This window comes from Balaenoptera ricei, chromosome 4 (genome assembly GCF_028023285.1).
Source record: "Balaenoptera ricei isolate mBalRic1 chromosome 4, mBalRic1.hap2, whole genome shotgun sequence".
Taxonomy (NCBI): domain Eukaryota; kingdom Metazoa; phylum Chordata; class Mammalia; order Artiodactyla; family Balaenopteridae; genus Balaenoptera; species Balaenoptera ricei.
The window spans coordinates 88,355,740-88,375,416 of NC_082642.1; the positions used below are offsets into that span (position 1 = coordinate 88,355,740).

The 19,677-nt window shown below is 42.9% G+C and overlaps 1 protein-coding gene and 1 pseudogene across 5 annotated transcripts in view; both read right to left on the minus strand.

Moving 5' to 3' along the window:
* APOD (apolipoprotein D) overlaps window positions 1-19,677 on the minus strand; it is a 65,887-nt gene that overhangs the window by 12,369 nt on the left and 33,841 nt on the right. For all 5 annotated transcript variants that reach the window (XM_059920812.1, XM_059920810.1, XM_059920808.1 and 2 more), the window contains exon 2: window positions 1,774-1,948. In XM_059920812.1, the coding sequence (XP_059776795.1) occupies window positions 1,774-1,815 (42 nt within the window). In that variant the 5' untranslated portion in view covers window positions 1,816-1,948. The remainder of the gene's footprint in view (window positions 1-1,773; window positions 1,949-19,677) is intronic.
* On the minus strand, window positions 16,255-16,728 carry LOC132365390 (ubiquitin-conjugating enzyme E2 L3-like; annotated as a pseudogene).

A 19,677-nucleotide genomic window follows, 5' to 3' on the forward strand; every position in this document is an offset into this window, starting at 1 on the left:
AGCCTAAATCCACAAAAATTTGCATTTCTTTCCAAGAGGTTCTTAGAACCACTGAAGTTCTACTCTTGGCCCCTAGTAGGCTCCAAACTCAGTGCCTTGCCCAGGAATTCTAAGCCCAGAGGATGGCCACACATTCTACACATTCTACAGGCACCCCCTCCCCCAAACTGGACAGGACCTTAGAGGTCATTTATCCAACCACCCCCTCAGGTGTACAGATGGGGAAGTTGAGGCCCAGAAGGGGCAGAGCGCTGGGACTCGGGCCCCATCTCCACCTCTCCATTCTGTCACACCCCTGAGCCACGCTTCCTTCTGTGCCCACCTTCGGTGGCTTCAATAAACATCTACCTCTGTACCCGATAAGTCTCGTTTCACCACGTGACAGTTCCACCAAAAGTCAGTTCCCCGTCTTACTCTGACAAATATCTTGTTACAGAATGTTCTATTGTGGGCTGAAACATGTTCTTTAGCTCTGTAGGAGGATTTCAGAGCAAAACTAATTCCCCTTGCCTGCAACTCTTCCAAAGATGCCTCTTTATTGCAGTAGTTTTATTCCTATGATGAAAACTTTTTGTGAGAGAAAGAGTTGATAGCATCCATCATTTTTCTGCAGTACCCCTTGCATTCTACTTTACCCAGTGCTTATTGAGCACCTTCTGAGGGTAAATCACATTATTAACATATATCTATGAACTTGGGTATGCATGACTTATTTTTGCATTGTCTCCTAATACTAATGGGAAGACTGTCCTAATGAGGAGAGTTTAAATACTTTTAAAAAAGATATAATTTAAGTATTATTTTAACTAAATATTAAATAATTAAAAAACAATTCTACTAATGTTATGGTGCAGCCACACTGGGCCAGAATTGACTCTGTGGATCACTGCTCACACTTACTGAGCTTCTCCAGGGAGGAGCCCTGGCTTCAGTATTTTACATGTGCATTGAATCTTCACAACACCCTAACTGGAAGTGTCCTGTGCTGACAATTCTCTGTGTACTCAGTGAGGTTACTTCCTGACAAGCTGTGAAGCCAGAACTTAGGTCAGGTTTCCTAAGAGTCTACACACCGGCATGTTAGCCTGGACCTGGTGCCTGGTCTCAAGGAGCTGCAGAATATTAAGGACTAGGCTTTTAGATTTCACGTGACCAAAAAAAAAACACATTTCCACAAGTAAATGGGACTTAAAAACCATTTCGCTATTGAATCTAACAAGAAAACATATCTTCTGAAGAAAATATTTTTGCATTTTCTATTAATTTAATTTAATTTAATAATAATTAATTCTATTAATATTAAATGCATTTTCTATTCACATAGTGCATTCCAATTCACTTTTCTGTCAATTTTACTGTAATGTACACTGGATAACAACCCCCTGAGAATTCATCTACCACAGTATTGGTGTATGGAACAATTCCTCATTGTCTCATATAGTATAGAGGGGGGTGCGTGGTGCTAGCAGAAGACTTTGAGGTGAGTCAGCACCACGTTGGCACCCCAGCTCTGGCATTTGTTGGTGGTCTTACCTTAGGCCTGTTGCTTAGGATATCTGAACTTCACTTTCCTCATCTGAAAAATGGCACTAACAATATCTTCTTTGTAAGATTGTTTATGGAAAAATGAGACCAAGTCTGCAAAGCAACTGGTCAAAGGCCCTCAGTTGTGTTAGTTACTATTTTTAGCTGAAAAGGGGCAATGAAAACTCAAGACTGTCTCTATTTTAAGCATTATTTATCATAAATGAGAATTAATACCACAGTACATACCTTTTTCTTCAAGATGAAAGCAGTTTCCACATGCAAAATCATCCAATTTGAGATGCCTTCTGTTGGTGACTGGCTTCTCCCAAGCTATTTTATAAGCTTCTCAGGTCACTGATGTTTAATTTTAATGCATGCCACACCCCCTCCAGTTCAGGAAGGCTGGCCTAAAAGCTTCGCTCTGTATGAAACACAAAGATGGGATGTTATGTTCATCTCCCTCCCCCAGTTTCCTTCACAGCTGCTCCCTGAAGAAGAAACAACGAGATATTGTTTGTGTGTGTGTGTGTGTGTGTGAGAGAGAGAGAGAGAAAGACAAAGTGCATTTCATTCAAAACATCTTTTTTGCTGTGTGGATTTTCTAATTTAATTTTCTCAGTCAGAATGCACTTTTAAGTTCCAGTAAGATGAGTTGCAACATGTGTTCAAACATCTGTTATTTATTTTTCATTTTTGTGTAAATGAAAAAGCAACAGTCACATTTCCTGAAAATGGAGCCTGAATTCCACCCATGTGGTCCCTGGCCTGGAACATGACGCAGGCAACAGAGTGAAGGTTAGCAATCAGAGTTGGCTTTCTATGTGATCCTGGGCAAGCCACCCACTTCTCTGAGCCTCAGTCTCCCCACTGTGAAGGATAGACTGTCATTTCTGTCCCCACCAGAGTTGGGTGTGTAGGGGCTAAAAGCTGAGAACACCAAAGGTGTCTTCTGTAGCTCCTCTCTCTTGAGTCTTGGATGACTCTCTCAGCTACATATTTTAGGCAGCCCGTTCTGCTTGGGGTGGGAGTGGGGACGGGGAGCAGATTTAAGCCCAGGGGCACTTTTGGTTGGGCCTCGTCTCTCTCTGTGGAATGAACAGCTTTGGAAAGACTCTTAGGCGTTGGATTCTGTGCCTTTGTGATAGGCAGAAGGTTTTTTATTTTTTTAATTTTTAATTTTATTTTATTGAAGTATAGTTGATTTACAATGTTGTGTTAATTTCTGCTGTACATCAAAGTGGCTCAGTTATAAAAATATATATTCTTTTTCATATTCTTTTCCATTATGGTTTATCATGGATATTGAATATAGTTTCCCTTGCTATACAGTAGGACCTTTTTGTTTATCCATCCTATATATAATAGTTTGCATCTGCTAATCCTGAACTCCCAATCCTTCCCTCCCCTCCCCTCCCCTCCTCCTTGGCAACCACAAGTCTGTTCTCTATGTCTGTGAATCTACTTCTGTTTTGTAGATAAATTGGTATTTTAGATTCCACATATAAGTGCTATCATATGATATTTGTCTTTCTCTTTCTGACTTACTTCACTTAGTGTGATCATCTCTAGGTCCATCCATGTTGCTGCAAATGGCAGTATTTTATTCTTTTTTATGGCTGAGTAATATTCCATTGTATATATATTTACCACATTGGCAGAAGGTGACACATAGATAAGACAATACTTTTGTACCAGACTTATATTCCTAAATAAAATTCATTCTCAAATTTGTAAGCAATAGAGAGAAATTTACAACACTAGACCTTTAAACCTTATAACAACAGCACCAAGAGTGAAACCTTAACATACCAAACTTTGAGAGCTCTTTCTTTGGGATGTTCTTTACCTTTTCAGGAAAAGAAGGAATTCTTCTTCCTGTTCAGGGCACTGACTCTGACTGTACTCCTGTAATGCTTTCCCCTCAGAACTCTGCATGGCTCCCTCCTTCGTCCAGGTCTCTGATCTAATGTCCTTCCTTTAAGGGCCTTCCTGACCTTTCAAAAATAGCACTCTTGTCACTATCATTTTACTTGGTTCATTATATCCTTACTATATCTTTACCTGAAATTATATCCTTTATTTATGTTTTTTCTTGCTTATGGTGTTTTCCCCACGGGGATCTAAGCTTCACAAGTACAGAGAATTTGTCTCATTTTCTTACTGCTGTACCCCTAGTGGCTAGAGCACATCATAAGTGCTCAGTAACTACTTATAAACTGAATGGAAGGGACCTATCTATTCAAAGAATTTACTGAGTATTCTAAGATATGCACAAGGACTAGAGGTAATATTCAAGAGACTTCTATTTGAATTGTTTTCTGGGGAAAGTACTGGCCTGTAACTATTACAGTAAATTGTTGCACAGTTTTCCACAAAGCAATATTGCTAAATTTCCAAATGTGTAAGTTAAGATTGATATATTTATATATTTGAATCCTCAGCATGAAATCAAGAACTGAAGGTACTAGTGGAGGTACTAGTACTGAAGGTACTAGTCTAGGAGTCATAGTGTGAGAAAAATCACATTATCTTTCTGGGTCTCAGTTTATTTTTTTCTGCAGGTGTTAGCAAATGATATAATTTAGGGAAATCCTCTTTTTATATGTTTCTGGAATGTAGAGACAAGCACAAGTTCTTAAGCATTATAAGACCAATCAGAACTGTGTTTTAAACAAGTCTTTATGTTTAAATTCCAAAATAGGGCAGTTTGTTGTAAACAATTAAAATAGTACCAAAATGTAGGCCTCAGAAAGTGTGTTTCATAATCCCACACCTCAGAGATTGTTACATTTGCATTTATTCTTCTAAGTAGTCCTAGACAGATCCCAACATAATAACAATAATAGCAACAATATCCAGTGTACTGAAGCTTTCTTGTCTTTATGTAATAATGTATCTCTTGATATCAATTCACATAGATCTACTTCATTCTTTCACTTGCTGTAAAAGCTTGTTTTTACATGACAGCACATTTCTTCAAGGAGATGGCCTGTGGTTTTATAGGGAAGTAGTTCTTTAGTTGGGTGATCTTTCATCATGTAGGTAATTTCCTCAGTGGTTTCACCATAAGACCCTCAGGGAAGATGAAATTGTTTTGGTGGACTTTTTGTAGCAAGAAATAGAGAACTATCCCATCATAAAAAAAAAGTTTCCCAGATGGAAATTTCTCTGTTTATTAATACGTGGCTCTTTCAACTACCAGAGTCATCCTGTATGCCTTTCTAAAGTGATTTTTCTTTTGTCAAGTAAAATGAAGGGGAAACACAACTGTACTTTTCATGTGAAAACCCAGACTATGAGTTTTCAATAGCAGGTATTCACTCTTTAAGACTCAGTTAAAAAGTTCCACTCTCCGGTTGTCTTCCTGAATTCTGGCTCACTCCATGCAGTGTTCATCACTCTCTACTTTGTGTTTCCACAGCACGTGTTACTTTGTTCTCAGGCCCACCACACCATGTCAAGCATCACCACTAGGCCCACCATCTCCTCCTGGAGACTGTCAGATCCTTCAGAGTAGGTTTGTCTTTTTGTCCCTGGTAAATTGCCTAATGCCTGGTAGGTAATAAATGTTTACTAAATGTAATTGGATGATTGAGTGTTTAATTCTCATTATTTTGGGAGATGACCACATACTTCATGATTTATTCAGATGCCCTCTTTCCTCTCCTTCCTGCTCCTTTGTGGCCACTTACTTTATCACTAGGAGCTGGAACCAGCTGAGAGTTGAAGGATGCCAAGCATCTGCTGAACAGCAAGAAAGCAATCAAACTGGTGAAAACTACAACTTGACATGGCATGGAGGAGGAACACGGAACTGGAAGGCAGGAGGCCTGGGTTCTGGTCCTAGCTCTGTTACTAACTCATTTATCCATTCATTCACTCTTTCGACAACAGATATCAAGCACTGCCATGTTCAGGCACTGTTCTAAGTCCTGCAGATGTAATGGTGAAGAAGAAAGACAAGGTCCTAGCCCTTGTGGGACTTACCATCCAGAATAGAGTCAGACACACAGAGAGGAAAACATATATGAGAGAATAGGGTGATGTGATAGGGAGTGACTGGGTGGGCTACTTCAGTTTTGTGGTCAGGAAGCGCCTCTCTGAGTACTGACATTACAGTGAGATGTTAATGATAGAAAGGAAACAGTCATTCAAGGATCAGGGGGAAGAGCATTCCAGGAAGAACAGCCAGTGCAAAGGTCCTAGGGTGGGAATAGATTGCAGGTTTTCAAGGGACAGAAAGACCAGTCTGGCTGGAGTGGAGAGATGAGGAGGAAAGTGATTCAAAGTGAGTTTGGAGAGGTAGGCAGAAACCATGTTACATCTTGCTTTGAGGAATTTAGGTTTCATTTCAGGTACAATGGGAAGCCATGTACTTGTACATTCTATAAGAATGTGACAAGATTATTCAGGCTTCCCTGTCAATTGTGGATTGTAGAATGGTTCCAGATGGATCAGCTGGGAAGCTATTGCAGTCATTCAGGTAATGGTGGCTTGGACCACAGTGACTGTGATGAAAATGGAGAGAAATAGATGAATTTGGAATATGCTTTGGAGATAAAGTGGACAAGATTTGCTGATATATTGAATATAGATAATGAAGAAAAAACGGAATCAAGACTGACTCCTAGATTTATAGGTTGAACAACTGGGTGAACGCTCTCGCTAATGACTAAAACTAGGAAGCCTGAGGAAGGAGCAAGTTTGGGAGGAAAACTCAAGTTCTTTCATGGATAAATTATATCTGAGTTGCCTGTTAGACATCCATGTGGAAATGTGAAGATGGCAGTTGGATAGTCAAGTCAAGATTTGGGGAAGAGTCAGGGCTAGAGGCAGAGATTTTGGAATCATAAGCACATAGATCAGCGGTCCCCACCCTTTTTGGCACCAGGGACCGGTTTCGTGGAAGACAAGTTTTCCACGGACAGGAGGTTGCAGGGCTGGTTCAGGCAGTAATGCGAGCGATGGGGAGCGGCAGAGGAAGCTTTGCTCACTCATCCACCGCTCACCTCCTGCTGTGCGGCTCAGTTCCTAACAGGCTGCAGACCGGTAATGGTCCGAGACCCAGGGGTTGGGGACCCCAGACGTAGATGGTCTTCAAAGTCATGGGACTCGATGGGGTTATGAAGGGAGAGCACACAGTAATGGGAGAAAAGGATGCTCAGGACAGATCCCTACTACGCTCTAACTTAGAGAGATTGACTAGAGGAGAAGGAGCCAGTAAAGGAGACATAAGTAAAAGAGGACAGTGGGTTATCACAGAGACAAGGGAAGAAAATGCTTTAAGAAGGAGGAAATAATCAACTTTTACTGAAAGTTCAAAGAAGATAACGAAGAAGCGGCCCCTGGATTTAGCAAATGGAGGTCACTGGTGACCTTGACAATAGTAGTCTCTGTGGATAATGGGAATAGAAGTCCAATTTGAGTGTGCTGAGGAAGGGATGTGGAAATAGCAAGTCAGTTTTGAAGTTGAAGGAAAATAGAGAAATGAGTTTAGTAGCTGACGGGAGACATGGAGGTTGAGGAGGAAGCTCAGGGCATGCACATGGGGCTGATCCAGTAGAGGAGGAACACTGACGCTGTAGGAGAGCGAGGTGGAGACTGCAAGAGCAATCCTGAGCAGGAGAGAGGGCGTGGGATCCAGAGCACAGGTGGAGAGGCCGGCTTTTGAGAGGAGCAAGGGTTCTGGGCCCATAGAAACAGGAGGGGATGCAGAGGGGAGGCAACCAGATGCAGGGAGGTGTGTAGATCTGGTGGTAAGAAGATGTGGGGCTTTCTCTTTGTGTGACTGTGGTCAAGTCACTTATCTTGCTGAGATCTGTTGGAGAAACTCAACAATTCTGCTCTGATCATGGTAAATGGGTTTCCTTGAACACAGTCACTCTGCTAATGACACCTGCCTTAACACCTGCTTCATTTATTAAGGGACATAGTGGGGAAGGGGCAGGGTTCAACCTAGGACTAATTATAATCATAGCTCCTGACTATTGAACACTGCAACACCAGGTCCTGTATAGGTGTTTTCCATATATTAGCTCTAATTGTTACATACCCTGCAAGGCAGGCATTAGTACTAGTCCCATTAGAGGGATGAAAAAACTGAGGTGGGAAGATGTGGTCATGCAACTTTTCTAAAGTGATGAAGTGAGAATTTAAATCCTAACGTGTAACTCCAAACCCATACTTTTAACCATTATGTTCTATTGCCCCAGCAACAGAAAGGGGTAAAAGGGTTCACTGAGAGACTGGCCAGGGGTTTAATACCTTCCAACCTTCTCAGCAGAGAAAGATGATACCAACTGCTTACTAATTCCTGAGAAATGTTGAGGCAAGCAGGAGGGCTGAGTTTTCTGCACCAGGCTCAGAAACTAGTGTTCCGGACTCCTTGACAAAGGCCACCTGAAAGCAGAGGAATTGAACCCATCCATCTAGTCTATCATCCAACACTGTCATCCAACAAATTCCAGGAGCTGGGACGTCTGCTACCAGTTACCTCAGTCAACTTATTGTGGCTTTAAGCTTTTCCAGATGTTTGCTGGGAAACAATCTTTGTCCAGTTTTGTAATCCAATATAGACTGAGGCCAGTTCTTATGAAGATATACAGGGCCGGCAGGGCCACCTCCAAGCCTTCTAATGGGACCAAAATTCAGGATTTTTTAATGCAGAAGCAGTAAGAGCTCTGTTTTGATTTTTTAATTTTCTAAGATAATAAATAGATTGGTGGACAGAGCTTGGGTTCGGAAATAGGGCGATGGGGTTCTTGCCTCGGCTCTCTTACCTCTTAGCTGGGTGACTTTGGAGAGTTTCCTGAGCTTTCAGTCCAGGGTTTGACTATCAGGTGTTTGTAATATGGAATCCATGGGTCTCCATGGGAGGTTGATAGAATCCCATTTCAATAAAATTGAATGTTTTTGCGATCCTGTTTTGTTTTACGAATTTATGGACATTTTTGCTGAGTTGTCAGTGGGTCCATGGCACAAAAAGGGTAGGAACCTGAGAGAGGATGTCTGGGGTCCCTGCTTGATTCGACATAATTTCCATGAACATACCTTCTGGGAGAGAAATTTCTTTAATTAAGTCCAACTGAGTGTGCAGGAGTGAAGGGCAGTTTCGCAATGCTGGTGAGAGAGGTCAATAAATAGGAGGTGATGGAGCGTCACATTTGGGCTGGGGCCCAGGTGACAGAGGGAGAGAGCCAGACTCCAGGCTCTCACATGCTATCTTCATCTGGGTAGAGGGGCTGAACCATCACACACTTAGATGTGTATTTGGGGCACACCCCCGAGAGGCAGGAGCAGCCTGCAGACTGAGAGTCTCAGGTGCCACGTGCTGCCTCAAGGGAGAAGATAAGAGGGAGGGAGAGGGTGGCAGCAGGAGGAGAACCGTGACCTGGCCCATCCTTCTACCTCTGTGTTACTTTCGATCCTGTAACACAGTTTCCGATAATAAAGTGATGGTAGAATAAATAGAGAGTTTTCACTGACTGATGAGCCAGCTCTCGGGTACTAGACACTTGTTATGCTGGGTACTCTTCATATATTATCTCCTTTAAGCCAAGAGCAACCATGAAAGGTAGATATAATTATATCCATTCTGTGGAGCAGAGAACTTGATCACAGGTTAGTACTTGCCCAACATGATGCAGCGAGTGGCTGAACTGGGATTCATAACCACTTCTGAATTCATCTTCTCATGAATGGGAGCTACTGGCCAGTCTCTTGGTCCAAGGTAGTCCCTCTTACAATGGGACATGCCCCAATTTGAAGAACAGGATTTCTATGTCTTCATCTAAGTCTTTAAGAAAATGACCATTTGATTTATTGATTTATTATGCACTTTGTCAAAAGTGGTATTGTTGTACTGTGTCTGGAGTTTTGTGTTTGGCCTGGAAGCCTCCTTTTAAGTTTTCTGAAATACAAGTAGGTCCTCATTACAGCAATGAAGAGAGTATTATTGGATTTGAGAGCCACAGCATACTCCATTAAGAATGGCAAGTGGTTTTCCATGGGCTACATCTCCTGGAGGGAGCAAGTGGGTGTGGGGGAGAGGAGGTGACTGAGAACCACAGATTTCATTGGTTTCTGGGTTTGGGTGGAGACTGTATAGTAGATCTGTTACTGACTCGGGAATACATCAATGCATCCCTTGGTCTTGCATGCTTTGCATAGGGTCTAAGACCCTCTATTTCAGAATTATTGATGGAGTGAACTATTATAGTATTCTTTTGTGCTTTTTTCCCCAAATGTCTTGTGTTAGTGACTCTTCCTTAGTCCAGTGGTCCTTAACTCTGGTCACATATACCTGGGGTGCTTTTAATAAGACTGATTCCTGGGCCCTATCTCCAAAGATTCTGACTTAATAGATCTGTGTGAGGGCCTAGGCATCAGTAACTGTTAAAAGCTCTGCCAACATAGAAAACAAACTTATGTTACCAAAGGGGAAAGCGGGGGAGGAATAAATTAGGAGTTTGGGATTAGCAGATACAAACTAGTATATACATATAGGATGGATAAACAACAAGGTCCTACTGTGCAGCACAGGGAACAATATTCGATATCCTGTAATAAACCATAATGGAAAGAATATGAAAAAGAATATATATATCTATATCTGAATCACTTTGCTGTACACCACAAACTAACACAACATTGTAAATCAACTATACTTCAATAAAAAATAAAATTAAGAAAATAAAAGCTCTGCCAATGATTTGAAGGTGCAGGGAGGTGAGAACCACTGAGTCATTGTCTTGCTTGCCTTTTGCCATCCTGCTTGCTGCTGCTCCCTTACCTGGAAGGCCTCCCTGCCTTCTTCACCTGGTCAACTCTTGCTGGTCCTCCAGGAACACTGAAACACTGGTTGGGCTCTGTGGCCTCCTCTGTGCTCCCAGGACTGTTTGCACAATCTCTCTCTAACACATCCCCCAGTGTTCTAGTGTGTGGTTTGTCTGTCTTCCCTACAGGGCTGTATGTGGGACGGGATGTGGGCTTATTTCTTTGAAGCTCCAGCTTCCAGCACGGTGCCTGGCACAAAGTAGGAGCTTGGTAAATGTTTGTTGAATAAGTGAGGGCATGAAACTATTTGGAGGGAAAGAATCAGAAATGTGGCCAGACACGTCTGGTCCTTTTCCATTCTCTGGGGGCCCTGAAGACACATCAGGAGAGCTTAGGATGAGTGAGTTTGGAGAGGTCTGAGGCTGCACGTGAACCTCACATTAAGAAATACACGTATTTGGTTTTTGAAAAGGTCTCCCGCACCTTGTCATAATATATACCACAACAAATATTGAAGTCTCAGGGGTTCAGCTCCAGCTACCCTTGTGTAGCCATCACTCAGCCCGTAGCGTCTGCTCGGCTTATGAGTCAAGCTCTTTGTCCTTTACAGAGATGTTGGTTCTGTCTCAGAGGAACAAAGAAAACATTCTGACTGTGAGAGAATGGCTTTCAGGGTTTTCCTGACGCAGCCCTGGAGAGAAGACACTTTTATTTCTATCTGTTCAGTGGGGACGAGTAGAGGCACGGGTGTGTCCATGGCCTTCAATCATGAGTTTCACATAAAGACACCGCTGGCAGAGCCTCCTTGGGGTGGGTACTCTGAGGTTTTCAGGTGGGATAGTCTTATCTTTAATGAAAATAGAGAGGGATGAGGAGGAGGAGGAAAGCTCTTTCTATTAAGAACCTACCCAATGGCACTCAAATACTATTCCAGAGACTCTGTGTGCTAATTCATCTACTCCTTACAGTAACCCCGTGAAGTAGATATTGTCTCTATATTATTTTTACCTTTGAGTCACTTTTCTTCAGTACCTACGTACTTTGTCTCCAAATATTCTCCATCCAGCCTCCTAAATATCTATTTCATCCCTTCTCTGTTTCCCCAGTGGCAATACCTAACCTCAGGCCACCATCTAATTTGACGTGAGAAGGTTCAAGTGTCACTAAGCTCATACCATATGTCACAACCATAGTGGGAGCTGCATTTGGACTTGGGTCTTGGAGTAAAGGGACTTCCTCTGTTGAGTCAATGATTCTGAGACTTACCAAGATTCCCTTGAGGTTTCTGACTAATCCCCTTAGACTTCCTTCTGTCTCCCCCACCCCAGGCCTAAATCTTTGACCTGTTCTCATAAATCAATAATTTATTAATTTAATAAATGTTTACTGAGCACTTCGTAAGGACAGTCATTTTGCTAGGCACCAGGAAGATGAGATGTACAAGATCAAATCCCTGTCCTTGTGGACGTTGCTATTCTGGCTTCTTTCCCCTCTGAGTAGTTGCTCTGGTCACTTGTTTCTCAGCTTCCCTCACCTGGATCAGTGGCCTTTGTAGCAGAAGCTGAACGTGGCCATTAACCAGACGAACTCCTGAAGACTCAGGATCTCTGCACCCTACTGTGAAGGGCCCTGGGCAGCTCCGTTCTGCCCATCCAGGGGCTGCAAATTGTCTCTTACCCTCCCCTCCCCCAGCCATATCCACTCGAGAGATGGGCAAAGCTTAGGGACTCTTAGCATCTCAGGGCTCAGCCTTGCAGGTACCACTCTGGGTAACTTGGGACCACAGGGGACCCTAGTCTCCAGGGAAAGAAGCCTGTTGACCTGTCAGCCAGAAATCCTTTTATCTTTGGTGTCATGAACTCTCAAGTAAACATGCCTTATATACATTTTGCCCTAAATGATCCAATGTCTGCTTTCCTAGCACATTCTATGTCTTTGGACTGGGCTGCTTTGATGTAGTTAGAATAACAAAAATTTAGGAAAACAGACTCAACTTTTAAAAGAAAAATATGTGAACGAAAGCGTTGGTTCATCAAATCTGCTTCAAAGGGAGATTTCAATCATGACCAGAAGGCCCGTGATTTTCTTAAAAGGGCCAAGGAAGGGGTCTCCTGAAGAAAGTCTGCTGGGCCTGAAGGAAGGTCCCACCTCACAACCCTAAGGGATGAACACACACACTTTGTCTTTTTTCTCTACATTTGGCCTGAGATGATCCTCAGGTTGTCATAACTATTCCAGGTTGAGAATTTCACTTCATTGAGATTTACCCTAACTCACTCAAAAGAACCCAACAGATGGTCTAAAGATTTAGGCATCAACCTAATTCACCCCCTCCCCTTTTCTCCCACTAGCCAGGGCCCAGAGCTGTGGAATTTTCCAGAAGCTGGTGCCTCCAGTTGAGGGGAAGTGACTGGATTTCCCAGGACCTTCCCACTTCAGGAGGGTTATTTGAAAAGATATCCATGGCCTGCTTAGGGAATAATTACAAGTTGTGGTGTGGGTATGTGCTTGGGCAGGGATGGCTTCAACTGAGGCCCTGAGGGACTGAGTTTGAAACAGGGGAGAAGGAAAAATTTAAAAAAACAACAACCAAAAAACAAAAAACCAAACAATGGTACAAAGGAAGCACTGTTCCCATGAACACATGGAGTGGCGGGGTCAGCTGAGCCCAGGTCACTGTACCAGGCCTCCCATAGCATCTGTGCTGGGTTGGGAGGAAGCACATCTCTGGTCCAGGGACAGCGTGGGCCAAGGAAACGGCCCAGGGGATAAATGGCTACATTAGGACGTCCTGCAGAGCAGAGGGATACCCTTAGGACTTTAGATTGGAAAACTGGATAAATGGAGGGGGATTTCTAGCTCTACTATAGGAGTCCTGCAGTGTAGACTGCCAAATAGAATAATGCAAGTGGCATAGTGAATATTCTGGCTTGAAATACACAGCTTAACTGCTACCTGTTCAGATTAACCAGATAACTGCCAGATCTTCAAGTCCCACAGGGATCTGTGGACACAGGCATAGGAGGCTGCCTTTAGACTTGCAGCTGCTTCTAACATATGTGATACATGCAGACATGTGGTTATTCTGTATGCTCTTTAAGGCCTCTTCCTTTCCTGAGCGTCTAAAATTTTAGAGACCTATAGCTAAACATGTTAGGGATGAGTCATGCTGTGAATGGTCACCAGGTGGACAGCAGAGGGAAGGAAGGATTCAAGTGACCAACCTTGTCCTCCATGATACTAGACCCTACTCAGATCCCTGAGAGTATCAGGGATGAGGGAGTTTGTAGTCTCCTCTCAATGATGTTGTAGCCAACGAAGGTTTATCCTATTTTGTCTTATTTCAGTTTTGGTATCTTGACAGGCCATTACTATTTACAGCCAAGAATCAGTGAGAATCTCCATAACAGCTCAGTTAAAGAATCCTCTTCATGTTAGGGCTTCTGGAAAGAGCACAGGTCTGTGAATCAAGACAGAAGGGTTCTAGGCCCAGCTTTGTCATCAATCTGTGGCTGACTTTGGCAAGGAACTTCCTCCGCCCAGATCAAAGTTCATGCTTTCTTGCCACTAACATTCTATGACTGTGATTTGGTACCTAGTATGGGAAGAAGACGAGACCCCAGGCAGGTCAGGGGAGTCAGAAAGGGAAGTTGGGGGAAGGTTGTATTAGCTTAGGAACCATTAAAATCCTTGGATTCCTACATAACTCTGCTTGCATCTTTAAGTCCACTGGCCTCACTCTACCTCCCAAACTGTCAGCTCTGATCAGGGCCTGTGGGCTTCCTCAGAAGCACCAAGACTCACTGGGTCCCCATTTCTTTTATGCACCCACCATGGGGGTAGAGAGTCAGAGAGATAGGCTGTGAGGTGAGAAAGGAGGCCATGTGGAGAGTGCGGTTGAGGAAGATGCTTCCATTTTGAAACCATTTGCTGCAGGCCCTCCAGCCTCAGCACCAGGAGAGGACTATAGTCATGGATAAATAGCATATGCTGTTGTCTTAGATGAAACTGTTTATATGAAACAGGAAATGCAAACACAGGTTCTATTTTACTGCACTGCATTTCTCTGATGGGGATAATAATAGTTGTGCAACCCGGAGTGTGGTTATTAAACCCATCCTATGGTCACAAAGAAGCTGTGAGAAAGCCAACAGGCACAGACTCCGCAAGGCAGGATTTGGAGATTTTGCAAATTTCAAACTATTTTCCTGATGAACTGTAGTAACCCACCACGAGACAGAAGAGATGAAGTCGAACTCCAAGTACATTTTGTCCTCACAGAGTTTGTTTTAACACCAGAAGAATTTCTTCTGTGTGTTTTTCTCATGGTCTTACCCCTATGAACTTGTTTAGCACTGTCTAGTGGACACTTGGTAAATATGAAAGTCTCCAGCACAAAATAAGTGTTGAGAATGGGAACATTCCAGGATTCCATGGGTTAGTTTATTTGCAGGACCCAAATGGTCTGGTTGGTTCTTCCACCAAATTGAAGAACTGATTATTTGAGGAGGGTTTATCATAGATATATTAATTATATATCTATGTGATTGTGTGTGGCCGAGAGCTGAGGTCCTTGGACTCCAGGAGAAAGGCAGACTCGTTATAATAAGCCTCTAGTGGTCAGATCAGCCAGCCTTGCGAAGTTAGTGAGAGCCCTGAGCTGATCTGGAGAGCATAGAACGAAGTGCCTGGCTGATTTTGGACAAGTGTTCTTTGTGGGAAAAAGAGGTCACTCTCTCATCTAGTGCAAACCAAACTTGGGACACAGACACGTACATACAGTGTTCCTGCAATTCTCCCCATCCAAGAGGACTGCTCCTTTCCCTTCCACATGCTTCTCAGGCAGCCAGTTCCCCTTTGCTGACTCTCCCTCTGTCTCCATCCTTCACTCCCTTCCCAAGACTGCCCTTGATGCTCATTTCACCCACTTTTGCCTGGATACAAATGATGGGAGATGGCAGTGAGCTTGTCCTCAGTCCAAGCCTTCACTCCTCAGGAGGGCCCTGGGCCTAGCTTAGCTGAAGCACCCAACCTGGGGATAAAATAAGGAAGAAGTCTGAGAGAAGAGGAGAAGCAGAGGAAGACCAGGGCTGTGACCTGGGGACAGAAGTGAGTTTTCCTCTTATTGACTCACCTCTACCAAGAATTAGGGCAGGAGGAAACATAAAATTTAGCTCTCCAAAGTCTAGAATGATCTTAATCTTCCATATCCACTTTACTGAGGACACCTCTAGTGATTTGTTTGGAGATATTTGGGTGAAGAAACTTTGATACTTTTTTATTGTCAATGGGTTTTAACCTGCTATGAAAATAGGGATGAATCATAAAACTTGGTCCTCAAATATGCCCTGGTTATAATTTTTTTTTAATAAATTTATTTTATTTTTGGCTGCTTGGGTCTTTGTTGCTGTGCGCGGACTTCTCATTGCGATGGCTTCTCTTCTTGCAGAGCACGGGCTCTAGGTGTGGGGGCTTCAGTAGTTGTGGTACGTGGGCTCAGTGGTTGTGGCTCGCAGGCTCTAGAGCACAGGCTCAGTAGTTGTGTTACACGGGCTTAGTTGCTCCGCGGCATGTGGGATCTTCCTGGACCAGGGCTCGATCCCATGTCCCCTGCATTGGCAGGCAGATTCTTAACCACTGTGCCACCAGGGAAGCCCATGCCATCGCTTTAATTTAAAGCCAAATATTCAGTTTAGTTTTCTTTTCTGTTGTTTCTTTTTTTTTTTTGCATTATACTGCTTATTAGATCCATGACACAGTGGTAACCACATTTTTCATGTCCACTGACACCATTTATTGATATCTTTTCTTTTCTTTTTCTTAGAACATCTTAAAATTTTAATCCTTTCTTTACAGGTTACCTAGACCACTTTTGATTATGAAAACTGTAGAAAATTAGTAACTGCCGCAAGCGGATGCTGGGCGGTGGCACATGTCAATTTTCCACGGAGTCCTGCTTTTTGGGATATCTGAATGCACTGCTCAGGGTCTCTGCTCACACGCTGGAATCAGCTGTGGCAGATTTTAGTCCACAGGTCGCTTTTCCCCATATTTCTTTGTAAACTCTTCAACGTTCTTACAGAATCTTTTACTGTCCTTGTGCTGGGGGGTTCATTTGGTTGGTTTCGGTTGCTGGCTTCCAGTTTTCAGCACTAATTACCAGCAGACAGACCTGCCCTTTTTCATCCATGTTCCGGGTGATAGATCTTCGATTTAAATGTGATCTTTGGTAGCTTGAATGGGTAGTCTGCTGGAAAGTTGATTTCGATTCTGAAGGCCCCCTTATCAATATGGAGGGTTGTCAGGAACCATAAGCCCTTGCCAGGTCAACAAATTAGCTTCATCAACCTAGATGTAAAGGAAGTTTTTCATCTCACATTTGAGGATGTTTTCAAGCCCCTTCATCAGCCTCCTGCTGGCTGCCATCTTGAATCTGGTGCTGCTGCTGGCACCTTGACATCTTTTCTTTTATATTTAGGTCTGTAATTCTGCAGATACCACACATAATAAATGGAAAGTTATCTCATTTTCTTTATTGCGTTTTTGTGGACAAATAGAGAGTCTTTTAGTTTATATCAGGTATAAAGATCAAAGAAAGTCTAATTTAAGTTGAAAACCAACAACATTTGGCTGATCATAAACTTTCCCAGGGTGCTACATCTAGAAGAAATTCAGTACCAAGTACAAGTACCATATTGTTGCTATATCACAGGTATCTCACGTATCAATGACATTGTAGCTTAGAAGCAGCATCTACACTTTAAGTTGCTCATGCTGAGATGTAAGATGCTGCCGGCAATATTTATTTTGAAAACATGCAAACAATAGTTCTCTTTTTCATTGCTCCAGTTACCCTTAGTTATAGTACTTAAAAGTACTTTTGTACTGTTTTGTGTGTATGATTATAGAAGTAATTCAAGTTCAAAAAAAGTGGAAAACACAGGAAAATACAAAGAAGAAAAGCATACGAAAGCCAGTAATTCCACCAGCCAGAGAGAACCATGGTTACCATTTGGTATTTCTGATATATAGGGATAGGGTTGTAGAAGAGTTATAGAGAGGAGGCATGTATCTTTTGAAACAAAAATGAGATCATATGAGGGGCAGGGAGACAAAAAGGTGAAAGTGATGCTCCAATTGCATCAGAGTTCATGTGTATCTCTTCCGACAGAGACCTTCCAACAGAGAAGTGGAATATTTGAGCTAAACCTTGAGCCCTCCCAGGACTAAGTTCTAGGAGTCTGCCTCAGGGTATAGCCTGGTTGTAATTGAATAACTCTGGCCCTGGGGTATCCGTGGCCTGTCAGGTTTCACAGCAGGTCAAGGCCACTTCTAGGATTTACTCTGCTTTGTAGCTTCCCACCTGGACCTGGAGAAAGCTGTGAATAAAATGTTTCTAACTCACTTTTCCTCTCCCCTCTCGTCCCCCTTAGCCAGGATTCTTGGCTCTTAGTAGCCAAGCTTCTCTATAACTGACATATTATTTATGATATTTGCTCCACTGTCACTACAACGATTTTATATTTTGCTCTCTTGAGATATGTTGTAAGAGAAGGAAATATGGTTTTGCCTTTGTTTCACGTCATGCCCATTTATGCTAAATGTATAAAATGGCTCCTCATGCATTTCCCACACCCTGTGCCAAAGAAAAATTTTCATTCAGTTGTGTCTTCTAGTGACTCCACACAAGTCCTTTTGACTTTGGGCCAGAACCATTCAATATTCGTTCCACAAAATTTTCTTAAGCACCCACATGGGCTGGGTACCATTCCATGTACTGGGGATTCAGCAATGAATGAAACCTGCAAAAATCCCATCCCTCACAGAGTGCTCATTCTGGTGAGACCAGATGGCCAAATGCCTCTTGCTGCCATGCCAGCTCATTCAATCATTCATTTGTTCAAGCATTCATTCATTCAAGCAGTCCTTCAACAAACAGTGAGTGCCTACTATAGTGGCTTTGTAATGTGTTAACTTGGCTAGGCTACATTACACTTTCCTTTCCTTCATGTTTTTGGGTAGGGTGGGCCACCAGAGGGATTCTCATGTGAGATTTGGAGGGTGGAAGTGAAGCAGCAGTCATTTTGTAGCTCACACATAGGGTCGTGTATCTGCTGGCCCACCTCCTTTGCATGAAGCAGTGACCAGGCCCATATCTGCCCTCACCTCCCCTAGGTCCTCCCTCAGCTTCCCTGACCCCTGGGCAGCTGTGGGCATTTACACCCATGAGGACAGGTGCCTTTGTTTGACCCGTCAGCTCTGTTAGCTCCTATGTACTCTGCTTCACTCTCTAAAGACTCAATCCTGACAAAGCTGGCATTGCTTACCCTCCACTCTACTTCATCCTGCATTTCACTTTTAATTAGCTAAGGAAATTTATTTAAATTTGTTAAACGTATTTAAAGTTAATTAGCTAAGTGATATATCACTTATTATGTACATTCTACTTTATTTATCCATTCAACAAATGTTCTAACAAGATTCTCCTACATGGCAGGCACTCTGCTAGGTGTTGGGGGTACATTGGAGAGCAGAACAGATGTGGTCTCTGCCCTCATGGAGCTTACAGCCCAGCGGGGGAGGACAGACCAAAAATTCAAGTAAACAAACAAAACTTGATTTTAAAAATGAGTGGGGCTGTATAAATAGAGAAAGGTGAGCCAGGGTGGACAGGAGGGTAGGACCTATTCCAGATAAGGTAGATGGGGAAGGCCTTTGTATCCAAATGCATTTTTGAATATTAGAAAGTCAAAAGGATATGGACCCATCAAGAAAGCAGTTTTTGTTAGAAGTGTTCATCCATTTGAAAAATACTCCACAATGGTTAAATTTCTTAAGAAGAAATATGAGTAGAGATGGAAAGCTAGCAGTTTGAGAGACCCAGGTTCAGGAGGAAAGAGACAGTCATACAAGTTCACTGGGAGAACAGGAGATGGTGAGTCATCTTTTTCTTTCCTTTTGATCTGATGTTGAAAGGGAGAAATATATGGAAAGCAAGTCCTTCATTCTAACAGAGACGATTTACTAAGAATGAGTTATTGAGAGTGAGTCCAGGCTGTGTCATCAAAAACCTCTCCATTAAGATAGGAGTCAGGGGAAGGGATGGGACACAAGGTGGACCCTGAGAGAATATGCAGCACATGCTTGCGACAAACAACTGGGGTGTGTGTGTGTGTGTATGTGTGTGTGTGATATGCACTTTTTTCTTCACAGGAAATCTTCTAGATTAGTCCATTCTGGGGAAACAAGTGGGGTGATGGCTCTGCATTTCCTTTGACGCTGCCCAGGAACCCAGGATGAAGCCACTCAGACTGGTTGTGAACACTAGGTATTACCTGAGTTGGAAATGCTCCCCAATTAGAGTTAGTTCCCTGG